We start from the raw sequence: 18,148 nt of genomic DNA, 5'->3' as shown, positions 1-18,148 counted from the left end.
GGCAAATAAATTGGCTGGTTGACGTGGAAAGAGGAAGCCACCCTTAGGACGAACTTCAGATGAGGATGTAGATAAATGTTGTCTTTAAAAAAAGATTGTATGTGAAAATCCCGATATTAATGCCCACTGCTCCCCTAGTCTTCTGGCCAAGGTAATGGCCACCAAAAGGCCAACTTCATTGATAGATGTGGACAGTGAACAGTAGTCAATGATTCAAATGGGGGACCCATATGTCTTGACAATAAATTCAGATCCCACGGTGAAACGGTGTCTTGTACTTGAGAGTATAATTTTTCTGTATTGATTAACAGCTCCAGAGGATTGAATGTTGACTGGCTCGGGGCAACACTGCTCTGCACTTGCAGTTTGGACTGGATTTTGACAAGGTAGAGGTAAACCTGCATTCCTGATCTTCACAGGAATGCAGCTACTACCACCATGACCTTTATAAAGGACCTTGGGAGCTGCTGACAGGCTGAAAGGTAGTACAGTGAACTGGCAATTATTCTGATTTACCAGAAATCAGAGGTACTTCCTATGAGCTTGAATGATTGCTACATGGAAGTAGGGATTTTTTAAACTGAGGGCAGCATACCAGTCCCTGGGATCCAGGGAAGGGATAATAGATGCTAGGGTGAACATGCAAAACTTTATCCCTTTTAAGAACTGTTGAGATGACGCAGATCTGAAATTGACCTGAGACACCCTTCATTTTGGGGATTAGGAAATATGAGGAACGAGGGGGATGGTGGGCGGGAGCAGTAGAAGCAAACTAGAGAATATATCCCACTTCCACCATGCTCAAGATCCACTTGTCCCAAGTAATCCAGGACCAAGCACTGCAGAAGAAGTGAGACAGACAGTTTGCAATGGTGAGAGGGTTCAGGCCTGGAAAGATGGAGACTGGTATGCCAACCTCAACAGGCTCATAAAAATACTTGTTTTGTGGTTCCTGGGTGTCTTGAGGGGCCCAGTGCCAAAACAAGAGGCGAGGGACCCGTACACCTATAACTCTTTTTTGATAGATCCTGCGGAAGAGAAGCGGAATGGGACGTCTGGTCCAAGAATAGAGAAGGACCCTCGAATAGCAAGTCCTGGATAGTAGTCTGGACTTCATTGTGAAGACCAGAAAATTGCAGCCAGGATGATCTACACGTGGCCACTACAGAAGCCATGGCTCTAGCTGCAGAGTCTGCTGCATCCAACCCCACCTGCAGTGATGTTCCCATGATCAGTCTGCCTTCACTGACCAGGGAATAGAACTCCTGCCTAATGTTCTCCAGAAGGAGCTCCTTTAACTTTTGCATGGAACCTCACAAATTTGCACAAACCTCACAAATAAAATCCCAACAAAGCCTGTTAGTTAGCAATATGCAGCTGCAAACCCCCGTCGAATGAATTTTTCTGACAAATAAGTCCAGCCGTCTGGCATCTTTTGATTTGGGGGTGGCAGCCTGGTGTCCCTGTCATTCTCTCTCATTAGCTGCTGTGATGACTAATGAGCCCAAAGGTGGGTGAATATACCGTACTCAAACCCTTGGGAGGGCACATCATACTTTCTTTCCACTTTTTTAGAGGTTCAAGGCAAAGAGGATAGAGTCTGCCCCAAAGCCTTTATTGGCTCTAGTATCACCTTGTTAATTGGCAGAACTACCATGGAGGGCCCCACCGATGATAAAAGGACAACTCGAGGTCTCCCTGACCAATTCGAGCTGTGCACCTAAGCCTGCAACAACTCTTTTCAATAACTCATGACAAACCTTAAAATCACCAGGAGGAGGTGAAATTGTGCCAGATGAAATGGCCTCATTTGAAGAGGAAGCCAAGACCGGGGGTACAGAATCTCTTCTACCAGCTGTTGCTCTGTATCTGGAACTTCCTCTTAATGCTTGATACCAGTCTTGAAACAGAGTCCCTCTGTGTGTAGATTCAGCCCTTCTAGATGAGGGCATTGAGTATGCACAGTGTTGGGAAGATCTGGAAGCTGGGGGAAACCCTCAAGAGTTCCAAAACGGCCACTGAACCAGGGCAGAGTCCAATTGTCCAGGCCAGATTCCCATGCCAGGACCCATTCAAGGGTCACAGCAGTAGGTGCACTGCTTACTTAAACCGCAGCACTCAGCACCAAGTCAGACTGGGACAGCGCCAACAGTGGCCTGAACACAGCCTTCATCAGCAGGAATTTTAGCCTAGCCTCCTTATTCTTTTTCATCCTAGGTTCGAACTCCCTGCAAGCCTGGCACCGGTTCCTGATACATGCTTCTCTCAAGCACTTTAGGCAGCTGTTGTGCAGGTTACTCATGGGCATAGGCCTGGAGCCAAAAACACATGGCTTGAAATCTAATGACCAGGGTATACCTCGGTGTCATTCACAGAAAAAACCCTGACCAGGGAAAACAAGAATTAAAAAAAAAAAAACTTAAAAAAAAAATATCTTTAATACTGTTAAAACTTACTTTCATAACATTACTAAGACTAGGCTAACACTATACACTACATTCAACAAGGCTGAGAGAAATAACAGTTCTGGTAGAAAACAGAGTTCCAATTACAATCAGGGGTGGTAAGAAGGAACTGAGGGGGGCTAAAGGCAGTTCTGCCTTTTATAACTACACACAGTGGAGTATACAGCAGGGGGAACTCCAGCCACCCAACAGATACCGCTGAGGGGAAAAGTTTTTGACAGCCACGCACTGCAGTGGGTGCACTGACAATAAGAGCGGAATGCATATATGCAATCATTCAAAGAATAACCAGGAAACACAAAATTTGGATTTCAGAAATGTTACAAACAAAAGTCCCCTTCTTTCCAATATTCATCAGCAAATGCAGTGACCTGGAAGTAGAATTAAAGTGATTCCAAGTGATCAGAAATTCAGCCCAGAAATATAATCTTTTATATATAAGGTGAAAATCTACAGAACTGCAGTATTTCTAGTCCCCTTCATTTCAGGTCTCCTCTACCAATAACTAAAGAAACTCATTTGGCAGATTTATGAAAACAATTACTAAATGCCCTTTGGAAGGTCCTTCTAATACTGCCTAGGATGTAAGCGGCACCTACCTGAATAGGAGACTGTTTCCTATACAGTTCTTGATTCAAAATCTTATCTCTGTTATTTATAGTGATATTCATTCTTGATCTATGTGTATTACATGCTAACCCATCAATAACCTTAAGCCACCTTGCTAGCAAACAGATTCAATTTCTTCTCAGTCAATTGGTCAACTTTTCTTCCACTGCCATGACCCTTTTACACTGCAGAGAGAAAGGTTTGTTTCATGCAGTATAAAAGCTATTTTAATCATGAGAAGCTTAATCCTATTAAAAGATACTGGATAAGACTGCTTACAGGGCTTGCAAATTAAAAAGCAAGGGTTAGAAGTTACCAGTCATCTCTTTGAACCATTAAGCTGAGGCACAGAAATGAAAGCTTACAGTACGCTCACATGCCAGGGTTGGCAGGCTCATAAGAGATTTCCAAGCATGTGTGTACTCACATTATGAGAGTCATGGGCTTTAGAATAAGGGTTAAAGGAAAAGAGCACTTTTTTCAAGAATCCAGTCTAAAAGCCTTTAGATATAAAACAAAACTGCTTTACAACAAAACATGTCTTGGCTTTTCTTATAACCCTATAGAAAGAAGCATGCCTGTGGACTATAAACTTACCTTGTTTTACTCTAAAAGAATTGATTAAAGAGAAAAGGCAATCCAGAACCAAAGGATCATATTTTCAGCAGGCTTCCATCATTTCACCCACAAATGCATTTGTTTTGCTGGGTGCTCAGGATTTGGGTGTGCTCAAATTTAGTGAGCACAAATAAGGGAGAAATGCTGTAAATTTGGCTCTACAAATATCTATTGCTTATTGATGCTAAGTACCATAACTGCCAATAAAAAGGCTAAAACCTGATACCCTTCAGAAATATGGTGACACTTCTTTACACTGGAAATGCCCTACGGCTACCCAGCAAGAGATAGCCAAAGACCTTCAGCTGAAAAAAATCATTACCATCTATTGGCTTGAAAGGCCAGTCTCCAAGCTGGAAAGATCAATACACCTATCAGAGAAATGTTACAGGTTTTTGAATTTTTTCTTTTTCTCTCTCCCTCCACCCCTTTTTAACTGCAATTTTCAAATATCATTTTTAGTGACCAAAACCAGCTAAATATTATTTTATCTAGTAATATCCAAGAGATGATGTTACCTTTGTTTCTGCTAACCAGCGATGAGGGTCATTCTGTAACCCAGGTGTAAGTGATATTGCCTGGAAAAAAAATTTGACACGAAGGGGAATTTTTTCTTATTTACTCAACAAAATGAGCACACTAGTTCAAAAAATCATTACTAAAGATCAGTGTTGGATGGTTTATTCCTAAATATTTTAAAGAGCTGTTTAATTTTATATCAGTCTCATTAAACTTTAATGTTTACAGGATAAAGAATGCAGTGTCATCAATATAATTCTTGTTTAAAATGCAACTCAGGTCAACAGTTATTTGGTACATAGTAATTCTGTTATTTTTCCCACTTTATCCATATGATCACTACAACACTATGTGATTAGAATATCTTCAAAATGCTTAAATGTATTATTATTAGATTATAGTTCCACTGTACCAACAACAATGCATCAAGATATATATTCTGGGTGCCCCTTTGTGAAAATTATGTTTAATTTACAGGGAAATGCAATTTACAACTATTGATCTCAATCACATGTTAAAATGCTTGCTTGCTTGTTTGTTTGTTTGTTTGTTTGTTAAAAAGACTAGGTTCAGTCATCCAACCTCATTTCCTCCAGACTATATGGCACCACATTGTGTAGCACAGAAGTAGTACAAGCCATTCTTGCTTGTGATTTCATTGTTAGCAATTTGGCTTTTCTTCTGGAATAGAACATGAGATTTTGACTGCTTAATTTAATTACACATTTCTTGCTTTATCACAGAGTGAGAGAAATGTACAGTGGGCACCAATAAAAACTCAATATTTGCTATTCCATTGTGATGGTGTTATCTTCTATTCCAGCTATAAGATACCATACTTACTTCTTGTATTTGAGATTGATGATTACAAGTTCTTACATATCCCTTCTTGTACATTAAGGTAATAAAATTACTAAGGAAGACAGAAGATAAACCTGTACTAGGTATTTCATTAGCAAATCATATCAGGTGGTCTGCCATAACTCTCTTCCACCAATCCCTTTTAAATCCAACTACACCATAAATTAAAACTTGCTAATAAGGGAATATTATACCTAACCTCTACATTTTTAATAAACACGTCTATTCCTTTTAGTGGTTTGTTTTTCATTACTTCTTTTTAAATAAGTAGAAAAAAGTCCGTGTTTTGCACAGATCTGTATTTTTAATGGAAGTCTAGTTAAGTTCAATGTCCATTTAACATCTGACATATCCTCTTTTGTAGAGAACAAACCTGTATCATGCCTTATATATCCTTTTCTTTTCCATCTCAAAGTGGTATGACTGTATTTATTGTTTAATTTACAATACTTGTTGGACTGGGATACTTTTATCTGGTATTCATGCAAAGAGGCCTTGCTGTATGCCTATCTGGGGCTTCATTCGTGCAAGTCAAATTATTTTTTTTGAAGAAGTCTATTCCTTTAACACTATTTAAGTGGGTTCTACTACTGTACCTCTTGTACTGGTTTGCATATTAAGAGAGTCAAAATACTTGAGGTTTTTTTTTGTTTGTTTTTTTGCAGGTGGGAAGCAGATGGGAGTTCATGTGGCAGCAAAAGACTGGTTGAAAAAAAATAAATAAATCCCAACAGTTTATCTTGAATTCTTTAAGATAAAACTCCACACTGGGACAACTAGCAAATCTGGTCAGGTTTTTGCTTTTGGGAGAATTCAGTGGATGAAGACTAGAGATTCTCTAGCTTCCTCCAATAGCCTCATTATCTTCCTCTTAAACCCTCACAAGACAACAAGATTGCAGTGATACTCCTAGAAGAAAAGGACTTGGGTTAAAACTTTCCAGAGCCCTTGACAGAACCCATAGTGCTGGGGAGAGGAGCATCACTGAAGTCCAGTGAGAGCCATGTTTTCCCTCCTTCTCCCAGAGCCAATTGCACTGCCTCCATAGAACACCGCTACCCCGTGCCAATATGGGAAGAGAGCAAGAAATTATGTTGCTGTAACAAAAATGATGTCCCCTTCATGGGCTAAAACAAAGGTCAAGTGGCTCAGATACGTTTTAAGCTTGCCAATGGCATGCAACTTAAGGGGTTTGATGAAACTGGATGAGTCAGGAGAAACTGACATGCAAACTTTTCTTTTAAAATGAAAACAAAACCTCCATACTTTGGCATTACTTTTAAATTCCAAGTTAACTGTAATTTCTGGGAACCATGTACATTAAAACAATAATTCCATCTGTGCTGCTCGGTAGACTTTAGAAATCAGAACTTGGGAGTTCATGAAAGGAGGAAAGTTAGGAAATTTGCGCTTTATTATGTGGTGAAACATTTAAACAGATTGATGTCTGTCTGCCTGAATGTCACACTCAGTTCATTACTCCAGAGTCTGAATATTTTTAAAATATTTAGAGAAATTTCCATGTTGAAAAAATGTCTATTTTCCCTTTTTTTTAAGAAAGTACACTACAGCAGTAGCAACAACATTTAGACTCTTCAAAAACCATGCAGCGTTAAATGATAAAAGAACATGTGTTAAAGTATAAAGCATATAAAGTGTAACTATCTCCATTCTCCATTTTTGTAATATTAGAAAAATATATGATGACTTTTAAATTTGAAACACACTGTTCACAAGAATAAACATAAGAAATGTTTTCTGTTGTACTACCAAACTTACTAAACAAACAGAATTTTTAAAATAAAAAATTAGTTTGAATCTAAGAAAGAATACTTTATTAAACTGAGTATCAGAGGGGTAGCCAAGTTAGTCTGGATCTGTAAAAGCAGCAAAGAGTCCTGTGGCACCTTATAGACTAACAGACGTATTGGAGCATGAGCTTTCGTGGGTGAATACCCACTTCGTCTACATGCATCCAACTATAAGATGCCACAGGACTCTTTGCTGCTTTTATTAAACTGAGTTTCTGAATCTTTGTTGAGAAACTATAGATACTTTACCAAAGATTATCTTCATTAATTTCTAGAGCAGCATGCTGAGGTCTATTAATAAATATCCTAGGGGTTGAAATATGCTGACACTTTCTCTTTTAACTACTTGTCATATGACAAAGACAAGACAAAAATATGAAAGCATTAGTGATATGACCCATTATTTTGAGATCCGAACATCATTTCCAAGCAAAACAGTAAGAAAGTTAATGTACAGTGTCAAACAATGTTATTTTTCCCTCTGAGCCAATGTGATGCAGTTTGCGACCAGGGAGGTCATTTCACATCAACCAACAATAATTGGAAACCATTATTTATGAGGAAAAAGACTGGCAACTGAAAATAATAACTTCTGGTGATGCACATGAGGGGGCTTGTGTTATCTCTCTTTAAGATACACAGCAACATGCATCACGCCACAATTCCATAACACGCTTAATACCATATTTTTTTTTAAATTGTGTCACCTGTCATATTTGAAATCTTTTATTCAAGAAACTATCTGTAGCAAATATGTGACTACAAGCAGCCATGCATAAAAATTCCATTATAGTTACCTATTAGGTAACAAACTAAAAATCTAAGGCAGACTGAAAACTAATAATTACTTTGAATTTCTCCACAGAGTCTCTGGAAAGGATTTCACAAGCTGCATCAATTTCACTTCCTATCATGGTGAGAATGGATTCTTGCTCTGTCTCTAGACAACGCAGCTGATCCCTAAGCTGTAATCTGGCCTCCTCCATCCTCCTCAAATGATCTTCTTCACTGCTTATCTGTTTATCCTGGGGCAAAAGAATGAAATGACAATAAAAAAAGATTTACTATTAAATTAACATAACTCCAGTATCTTTTTTTTTTTAGATTGTGCTTTCAGAATGCAAAGGGACATTTCCCCATATAGCTCTCAGAACTTTATTAAAAAAAACCCAAAACATAAAAGGATAATAACTTTCATAGTAAATAGGCAGGAAATGTGAAGATTTTTAGCAAATAAGGCAGCTTGCCTTAATGACCTATTGTCTTGGCAAGTTATTGCCATATTAGATGGGAGATTTGAAATAATTTAACCAAATAAAAAGGAAAAATGGAGAAATATACTTTATCATGCTAAAACACATTTCTGTTAACAGACCATAGCAAATCTGCCTTTCAATGTGCACTTTGAGCACAGAAAGCTCACTAAACCTCCTAAGTAAAGGGGGCATGCAGAATGTGGCAAATTATTATGACCAATGAGTTGGTATTTTCTTGCACCCAATCCAAAAAAATACCAGCTACTGCTAATTCAATTTCAGCCAAATCTGTGAGAGGAAGCAAGGGGAGTTGTTCACACACTATTTTTAACAGGGATTCCTGAAATCTCAGGCAACCTCTGAACAGAATATCCACATATATACACAGTACTTATATGTACTATGCAATACACACACACACACACCCTCTTCATGTATTACACTACACATTATACCTTCAGAATGGCTCATTTAAAAAAACCACAAAATGTTTATGAAATTAAGATGAGCTAACAAATTTGACAGGTGTCCCGTAGAGAAGCCTGACTTTTTGTAATAGAGAAATATCCAAATTAAACAAACAGCAGCTATTTTACATCAAACACATCACAGGGATTTTACTATGCAGAGTTACTAGTCTTTGTGTATTACACACTACCAGCATAGGCATGTCAATGCTACTGTTATGATCTATGATACTACTAATGCAGGTAATAAGGTTGCATTATTTACCTTTATAATGTCAGTACCCTCTACCACCTCAATATAGAGTGAATATGGAACATCACACTACACTCCAAAAAATCCAACTTGTTTAAAGAAATGACTCCCTTAATTTGAAATTTTGCTTTACATTTCCTTTATCTATTGCTAAAGAAAAAGATACAAGGTGCTTTACTTTATGTATTTCCAGGATAGAAAATGTATTTTGCATGTCACATTTCTGAAGATGTATTATGATGACAGTTAATATTAGCTGTGGAATTCTTGCAATACTTGGCTTACTCCAAATGCAGAGTATAGAAAATCCAATACACAAATACCAACAATATTAATTGCATCATCTTATCTGGATTTATAATTGTCAATATCAAGAGTTTCAAAGTAGCAGCCGTGTTAGTCTGTATCCGCAAAAAGAACAGGAGTACTTGTGGCACCTTAGAGACTAACAAATTTATTTGAGCATAAGCTTTTGTGGGCTACAGCCCACTTCGTCGGATGCATGCAATGGAAAATACAGTAGGCAGCCAAGTGGGAGGGGAGGAACTATGTGTTGCAGTAAATGTTGTGGGTGATTCAGAAAGTGATACTCTTACCTGTACTGAATCAATGCCCCAGTCAAATGTCAGGATACACTGTGTAGTTGTTCAAGCCACAGTTTTTCCAGGTGAGATATGAAATAATACCTTTGAAACACCCTATGCACATCTATGATTCTATGATTGGCTATGTAATCAATGAATCCAACAACCTAACCATGCATGGTCATTAAAGAGAACTTATGGCCTTTTTATTTTATTTTATTTTTTTGTGTGAAAGTAGAAATGTTTCTTCTGGTGCCCTTGCCAGGTTCTAATTCAGGTAATTACATTTTACCTATTTAATTCCTCCTGCAGTTTCAACTGGATACAGTGCTTTACACTTCTTGCAATAAATTATGATGTTGTGCACTGTTAAACAGGTGCCTTGTGCTTCTCCACGCATAGGCTGCATTTCAGTGCTGGATGAAATAATTCTCTTTGGGAAATATTCACTTTGGATCCTTCTAGATAAATGGTGCTATTAAAATGTACAATGCTACTGCGCATGTGCAGCAGGATATTTATCACATTACAGTATCAAGGAAAAAAAGCATACTTCCTTTTCAAAAGACTCAGTGTTGATAAAATATTAATATAGTGGTTCCATAAATGAAAAGACAATGATAAAATAACAGAGGGCATTCTAGCTCTCCCTTTCCTCTTCTTGTCCCCCTAGCCGTCCTGCACACGGACCCAGCAGGACACACTGGGCCCCAGTGCCTCACTACCAGTCCAATTCCCCAAAAGCCCACATAAAGCAGGAAATTCACCAACAAATCCTTTTGAAAAAAGTCTCTGGGAGCAGCCTTCACAAAGTCAATGGTTTGGTGATGTTGCACTTACTTATCCAAATTGAACTCACTGATTCTTGTCTGGTGGGAATGGGGAGACAGATAATATAAAACAGATGAGCAAAAGATATTACTTTAAAAAAATTAGACCAGGTTTAAATATACTTCCCCCACCCTCCAATCGAGTAGACAGGATTTAAAATATCAAAGAAAGAACAATGGTCCAATATTAATAAAATAAGCCCCAATCCTGCAAAGGGATCTCCATAGGCAGATCTATACACCTGTGCCAAGTCTCACTGAAGTCCTAAGGTATAAGATTTTGAACAGACTCTCTCTTTTTGTTGGAATGAGACCAAAAACAATAAAAATCAAGGCACTGATAGTGAGGTATGGAGTCTGTTAACTAAGGCATGATCCTGCAATTGGATCTTCCCAGGTGGGCCCTCTGAGTCCCATTAACATGCAACATAATTAACACAATTTAGAGACAATTTAAAAAACAAGAAGTGGGGAGGAAAGCATATACTGCAAGACTAAGATTGTGAGGTAATCCACAGAACTGCAGTTGGTCACAACTTACACCCTTCTTGGTCTTTCGCTTTAGTCATAAGGAACCCAAAATGAAACAAAATCTAGCTCAAACATTCTGTCCATGCTTGATTGCTCAGTCCACTGCCTTAGTCTTCTCTCTCTGGAAAGCCACTTGCGCACAAAGCCATATCTTTAGTTCGAGTAAGCAACTGCCTCAATGTGTAACCAGAAGACACTTAATCCTTTCCCAGCAGGATCAACGCCATCAAGCAAGGAGGGATGTTTTAGCCCATTACACTAATTTTAGAATGTCTGGAGTAGAGTGTAAGAATTACTTCTCCTGTCTTCCTTACAACATTCCTGCTAATATCATTCTGGGATGGGTTTGGTATATTTGCAACAATGTTACACTCTAGACTCATATTTAGCTTGTGACCCACTCTGACCCCCAGATCCCTTTCGACAGTACTCCTTCCTAGGCAGTCATTTCTCATTTTGTATGGGTACGTCTACACTACGGGACTATTCCGAATTTGCATAAACCGGTTTTGTAAAACAGATTGTATAAAATCGAGTGCGCGCGGCCACACTAAACACATTAAATCGGTGGTGTGCATCCACAGTCCGAGGCTAGCATCGACTTCTGGAGCGTTGCGACTTCTGTGGGTAGCTATTCCGTAGCTATCCCATAGTTCCCGCAGCCTCCCCCGCCCCTTGGAATTTCCGGGTTGAGATCCCAGTGCCTGATGGGGCAAAAATCATTGTCGTGGGTGGTTCTGGGTAAATGTCGTCAGTCACTCCTTCCTCTGGGAAAGCAACGGCAGACAAGCATTTCGCGCCTTTTTCCCCTGGATTGCCCTGGCAGATGCCATAGCATGGCAATCATGGAGCCTGTTTTGCCTTTTGTGACTGTCACCGTATGTGTACTAGATGCCGCTGACAGAGGCGATTCAGCAGCACTACACAGCAGCATGCTTTTGCTTTTGCATGACAGCAGAGATAGTTACCAGCCATACTGCACCATCTACCAATCCATAAATTGGTAAAAAGATGATCATGGCTACCAGTCATTTTGCACCATTTGCTGCTGTCATAAGTGCCCCTGGCTGCTCTTAGCCAGGGGCGCAAAAGCCAAAATTGGGAATGACTCCCAGAGTCAATCCCTCCTTTTTGGTATCTAAAAATAGAATCAGTCCTGCCTAGAATATGGGCAAGTGTACTAGAGAACCACTGTATCAGAGAGCACAGCTGCTCTGTGTCAGATCCTGCAGAAATTATGAGCTGTATGCTATTCACAGGGGGTGCTCCTGCAACAACCCCACCTGTTGATTCCGTTCTTCCCCCAGCCTTCCTGGGCTACTGTAGCATTGTCCCCCCACTTGTGTGATGAAGTAATAAAGAATGCAGGAATAAGACACACTGACTTGTTAGTGAGAAATGAGTGGAAGGCAGCCTCCAGCTGCTATGATAGTCCAGACAGGACAGTAAGGAGTGTGGAGGAGAGGAGCCCAGCATCCCTCTGCTAGTCCAGGGGCAATTGAATCTTTTTTTTACACATGAAGGGTGGGGGCTGACAGAGCTCAGCCCCCTGTTGCTATGATGACGATGGTTATCAGCCATACTGCACCATCTACCAGGAAAAATTAGGGCCAGGCGCCCTTGATCGACCTGACGGATGCTAGTCAGCATGGTTACCAGCCCTTTTGCACTGCCCCATGTGCCAATAGGCTGATGATGAGGACAGGTACCAGTCGTTTTGCACCATCAGCCACCCATGGCGGGGGGGGAGCAAGGATGTTGGTGTTCAGTGCTGCAGCATCGCGTCTATCTGCAGCATTCAGTAAAGACAGGGTGACATGTAAAAGAGTCAAGAGAGGATTGTTTTCCCTTTCACTTCTGGGGGTGGGTGGGGGGGTGCGTAAATTGCCGAGCTATGCCCTGACCCACCGCGGACACTGTGTTTGACCCTAGAAGCATTTGGAGCTCAGCCAAGAATGCAAATGTTTTTCAGAGAGACTGCAGGAACAGTGGGATAGCTTGAGTCCTCCAGTCCATGAGCGTCCATTTGATTCCTTGGCTTTCCGTTACGCTTGTCACGCAGCAGTGCGCTGAGTCCCTGCTATGGCGTCTGTCTGGAGATTTTTTAAAAATGTTTTTTAATTCGTCTTCTGTAACGGAGCGCTGATAGAACAGATTTGCCTGCCCTTACAGCGATCACGTCCGCATGGTCCATGCGGGAGCTCTTTCTTTATTTTGATTTTTAACTGCATCGCCACACGTGCTGATCGGAGCTCCACGCTGGGCAAACAGGAAATATTCAAAAGTTCGCAGGGCTTTTCCTGTCTACCTGGCCACTGCATCCGAGTTCAGATTGCTGTCCAGAGCGGTCAGTGGTGCACTGTGGGATACCGCCCGGAGGCCAATACCGTCGATCTGCAGCCACACTGACCCTAATCCGATATGGTAATACTGATATTAGCGCTACTCCTCTCGTTAGGGAGGAGTACAGAAACCGGTTTAAAGAGCCCTTTATACCGATATAAAGGGCCTCTTAGTGTGGACGGGTGTGGCGTTAAATCGGTTTAATGCTCCTAAAACCGGTTTAAACGCGTAGTGTAGACCAGGCTTAAGAGTGCAACTGATTGTTCCTTCTTAAGTGCAGTACTTTGCATTTGTCTGTATTGAATTTTATCCTATTTTCTTCAGGCCATTTCTCCGGATCATTTTGAATTTTAGTCCTATCCTCCAAAGCATTTGCAACCTCTCCCAGTTTGGTGTCATCCACAAACTTTATAAGTGGACTTACTCTCTATGCCATTACCTACTTCATTGATGAAGATACTGAACAGAACTGGATCACTTTGGTACCCCACTCGACATGTCCTTGCAGTTTGACTGTGAACCACTGATAACTACTCTCTGGGAATAGTTTTCTAACCAGTTATGCACCCATCTTATAGTATCTCCATCTAGGTTGTATTTCTCTACTTTGTTTATGAGACGGTCATGCAAGATAGTATCAAAAGCCTTACTAAAGTCAAGATATACCACATTTACCACTTCTTATCCTGTCAAAGAAAGCTATTAGGTTGGTTTGACACTATTTGTTCTTGTCAAATCCATGTTGACTGTTACTTCTCACCTTATTATCTTCTAGGTATTTGCAAATTGATTATTTAATTATTTGCTCCATTATCTTTCTGGGTACTGAAGTTAAGCTGACTGGTCTGTAATTCCCTGGGTTGTCCTTATTTCCCTTTTTACAGATGGGCACTATATTTGCCCTTTTCTATTCCTCTGGAATCTCTCCAGTCTTCCATGACTTTCAAAGATAATCGCTAATGGCTCAAATACCTCCTCAGTCAGCACCTTGAGTAGTCTAGAATGCATTTCATCAGGCCCTGGTGACTTGAAGATATCTAACTTGTCTAAGTAATTTTTAGCTTGTTATACAGCAACTTGAATGTAGCTTTAACTTGTATGTAGCAACCAAGAGTTATCCAATGACCAGTTCAATGGCCAGTGTGCACTGAGTTGGTAATCTCAGTCCAGTACAAGAGGTTAAGCGTCTACATCACAAAAAGCATAGCCTTTACAGTTGGTACTCTGTAAGCAGTCCCAATAGAGTCCAAGAACTCAATGAGTATGAAAACTCAACAACCTCATTATCCCTAGAACGCAATCCTGACCTCTCCAGATTAGGTTTTAGGCATGATGGTGAAGTAGAAGGGACAGATGTTTGCACAATTCTTACCCAAAACACTGAATGCAAACTCTGTGGCTACAGAGTGTATGATCTAATTGTTTTCTGTAGAAAATACACTTGCACTTACAAGTGCTGCCATTTACACTGTAAGTAAAAATAGTAAACTTGTAGTTTTGAGTCAACCCTGTAGGTGTACGAAGTGCAATTTGCATTCTCTGCACTCACAAGGGGAAGTTGTGCCAAAGTGGAAGTTCAACCCAGGGGAAGAACAGGTGGCAGCACAGTCTCCACCATCGCCCACAGTTTCACCAAAATAAAGGCAACTTCAATTTATAGCTAAGACTCCTTTTGGTGGCTGCTTCTAGGAGTGTGCTGAACCAGTACATCTTCTAGATACCTTGGCCTTGTTCCCTCCTTAATTCTCATCCACTATCTGGGTAGCATCAGCCAGCTCCCACCTACCAATGTAACAAGGTGGGGGTGTTTTGTTTTGTTTTTATATTGTTTTGGGGGACTTTTTTTCCAGCTGCTCGCACAGCTGCAGTCCCCAACATTCACAGCAAACTTTCTACTCTACAAGCCAACAGAACTCAGGCAGTGAACCAAACCCAAAGTCTGTTGAATTATACCAAAGGAAGGAAATCACAATCACTTAAAACATCATTTTATGCTTAATTGCCAAGGTATATTTGCAACTGGTGACATCCTCCACATGAGAGCTTTACTCAGAGCACAATTTTTATACTGATGGAAGAGGCTATGAGAGCTTAAAATTTATTTAAAAGAGGAAGAATTATTTTTCCCTTAAATCTAATTTCAGTGTTATTAAAAAAAACCAAGAGGATTACTCTGTCATACAGTTCACACAATAGCCATGAAAGCATAGGGTGCAATTTTTGATTTGCTCATAAGAAAATAATTATCAGAGAACACGATGGGCTATAACAACAACATTTTAGCCTGTTAAACAGCATGATATGAAATTCAGTTCAAGTCAAACTTCTCTAGGTGATTGATGTTTTATAACATTTTATTGTATAAGCCCAATTCTTTTCCAAGTGAAGTCAATGGGAACTTCATTGCAGATTTCAATGAAGCAGAATCAGACCATGGATCTACATTAAATTGCACACATTTTTTAATTTAATTTGATTTTTTCCAGTGAAACATTATTAGGAGATATAGATTTAAGTTTTGTAAAAACCATGGGTAGCAGTGGGACACAATCACATTTCACATATTTCAGTGCAGCACAAGTTGAAATCCAACTTCAAAAGAAAAGTATAATCAACAATGACAACAGGGTAAAAAGGATCAAAACTACTTAGTTTGTTTGAGAAGAAGTCCAAAAAACAGGGAGATATATACATCAATTTAGGGAACATAGGCCATATTTGGAGGCAGAGCCCATTAACTTTGCTTGGCCAAATGTTTAATGAAAGATAGTATTAAAGGAATATTAGAAGCAGCTTTCTGACTTGGAAACAAAAGGTTATTATAAAGTGAGGTTACTTGCTTGCCCTAGACTCTGCCCCCACCTATTAGAGTTACTTTCCCAGTGTCATAATTAATGCATTGTCAAAAGGATGTGTGGGAATGAGTGGCTGTGTGAATACTGACTAGGCATTAATTATATTTTAACAATTAAGACTTCTATGTCTTGGGTCTAAGAGGAAGTTTGGGTACCAGCTGCTTACCACTTGACACCTTCTTGAATCCTGTTTTTGAAAGACATGTTTGCGGTTATAAATGAATTGTTACAAGATTCAAGATTCTAGGTTAGTGTGTATGTGTCTTCAAGATCAAGATGCCAGGCCATTGATCTCATCAAATTCTGACAAGGCTGTAACGCCCTTTTGGCCTTTGAAGACGTGAGGGTGTGCTCTGAGGCAGCATAAGGGAACACTGATACCTACAAAAGACCTTCACCATCCAGAAGGTGGCAGGGGCTCTCTCACAACACTGACCACACCTAAAGTCATATCCTGTTGTCTTTCCAAGACAGCCATCGAAAGAAGAAGAGATGAAAGGTTCTCACCATCAACTCAACTGAGCCAAAGTCTACAACTGAGAGAGAAAAGACCAGATTCCTCCTTTGACACAAAAAGCTACAAGTTCATCCTATCATCCATAGAAATACCAATAAACATTAAAGCTATTTAGGGAATCCTACAGAGTACTAGCCTGTGCAGTGCTTGGACTTTAGCCAATTTTGCCATACTTTCATTAATTTCATGAGCATTTATAAACAAAAAAATGGTTCTTTGTCGCCTCCCCTCCCCTGCTTGATGTGTATCCTCATTTTGCTGAGACAGTTTGGTGGCACTGTATGTCCAAAGAAGAATTACTAGTGTTCTCAAAGGTGGAGTCCTCTGTGTTCAGTTTGACCCCAAGAAAGCTATTGGGACTCTTATGTAACAATACCACCAATGAGAAGAACAAAAAAACATGTATTTGTCCCAAAAGAAAGGTTTTTCATTCTATAAATACTTCAAATAAGTATCATCAGATCAGAGGTGTGAGTCTGGATCTGTCTGTAAAGCAACAAAAAATCTGTACCTATATAGACTACTAACAGTTTTTGCAGCATGAGCTTGTGAATACGTCTTGAATACTTCTCTGAAAGAAGTGGGTATTCATTCAGCAAGCTCTGCAAAAAAACCTGTGTGTCTATAAGGTGCCACAGGATTCTTCAAATAAGTATATTTTCCTATGTAAATTTTGTCTAGAATTCATGAGATTTATTATTGGTTTGAAACATTTAAACATTTTATAAAGTAAAATGACAGTCTAATGAGGAGAAAGACTTAATGGAGCAGTCTAGAAATAATCTAGATTCCCCTCCCCAATATATTATTAATAAAGAGATACGTATTGGACACATGAGCTGAATGGAAAATTGTCCACAATGAGAAGTTAAGATTCCAAGAATCAGCTTCAGAAATGAGAACGCAAAACTAAAGCTGCAGCATATTCAAGCAAATGAAAGTAAAGTGAAGGATTACATGGGAAAATGAGAGCTTCTCCATTAACTCCACAAATCAATAATGACAATATGCAATTTTTCAAAAAGCTTATTTATTTGTTGTGGCAAAATGACCAATGTTCAGATGGTGGGTCCCATGCTTTTCTTGGTGGGGGGGGGGGCTAGGACACCCCCCCTTGCTCCTGCTCTTGGGGCGTCAAGGGGCCCGCTAGTGGCCTGGGAAGGTGGTAGAGGAAGGAAGCAGGGATGGGTTCTAGGTTTGGTCCTCACTCTGAGCCCCAGCTCCTCTCAACCACTGCGGGTTTCTTATCCTCTTCCCACTTGGATAGGGTTACCCTTGTTCCTTGATGCTGGGGGAGGGAGTCTCCCTGCCCTGCTGAAGCAAGGTCTCCCTTCCTCCAGTTCTCTGGTCTTTCAATGATCAGCAACACATCTCCAAACTCCAGTCCTCTCTCCTTCCTTGCACACCCTGTCTGCCTGAAGCAGGGGGTTTTATTAGGTTCCTGGCAGGGCCTTTATTGACTACAGGTGCTCCAATTAACCTGTAGCAACCCTCCCTAGTCTACAGGGAACCACGCCTTAATTAGCCCAGGGCTTATATATTTCCCCTCAACCACTGTCTCACTGCTCCCTGGCCCTGCTGTATCACATTGTTTATAAAGATGCGTGTGTGAGCCTAAATTAAGACAGA

The 18,148-nt window shown here is 40.1% G+C and overlaps 1 protein-coding gene across 10 annotated transcripts in view; it reads right to left on the bottom strand.

Annotated features, from left to right (window-relative positions):
* CEP128 (centrosomal protein 128) overlaps nucleotides 1-18,148 on the bottom strand; it is a 432,173-nt gene that overhangs the window by 247,704 nt on the left and 166,321 nt on the right. For all 10 annotated transcript variants that reach the window (XR_005597581.1, XR_005597582.1, XR_005597583.1 and 7 more), the window contains 2 exons: nucleotides 7,732-7,908; nucleotides 4,211-4,270 (listed from right to left, as the gene is read on the bottom strand). Coding sequence is in view for 7 of the 10 variants with exons in the window: in XM_039534734.1 (XP_039390668.1) it covers nucleotides 4,211-4,270; nucleotides 7,732-7,908 (237 nt within the window). In the remaining 3 variants the exon portion in view is untranslated. The remainder of the gene's footprint in view (nucleotides 1-4,210; nucleotides 4,271-7,731; nucleotides 7,909-18,148) is intronic.

Source organism: Mauremys reevesii, linkage group 4, assembly GCF_016161935.1.
Source record: "Mauremys reevesii isolate NIE-2019 linkage group 4, ASM1616193v1, whole genome shotgun sequence".
In the NCBI taxonomy this organism is placed as follows: domain Eukaryota; kingdom Metazoa; phylum Chordata; order Testudines; family Geoemydidae; genus Mauremys; species Mauremys reevesii.
Note: the sequence above shows the minus strand (reverse complement) of the source record. Positions and strands in the feature narration are given on the sequence as shown.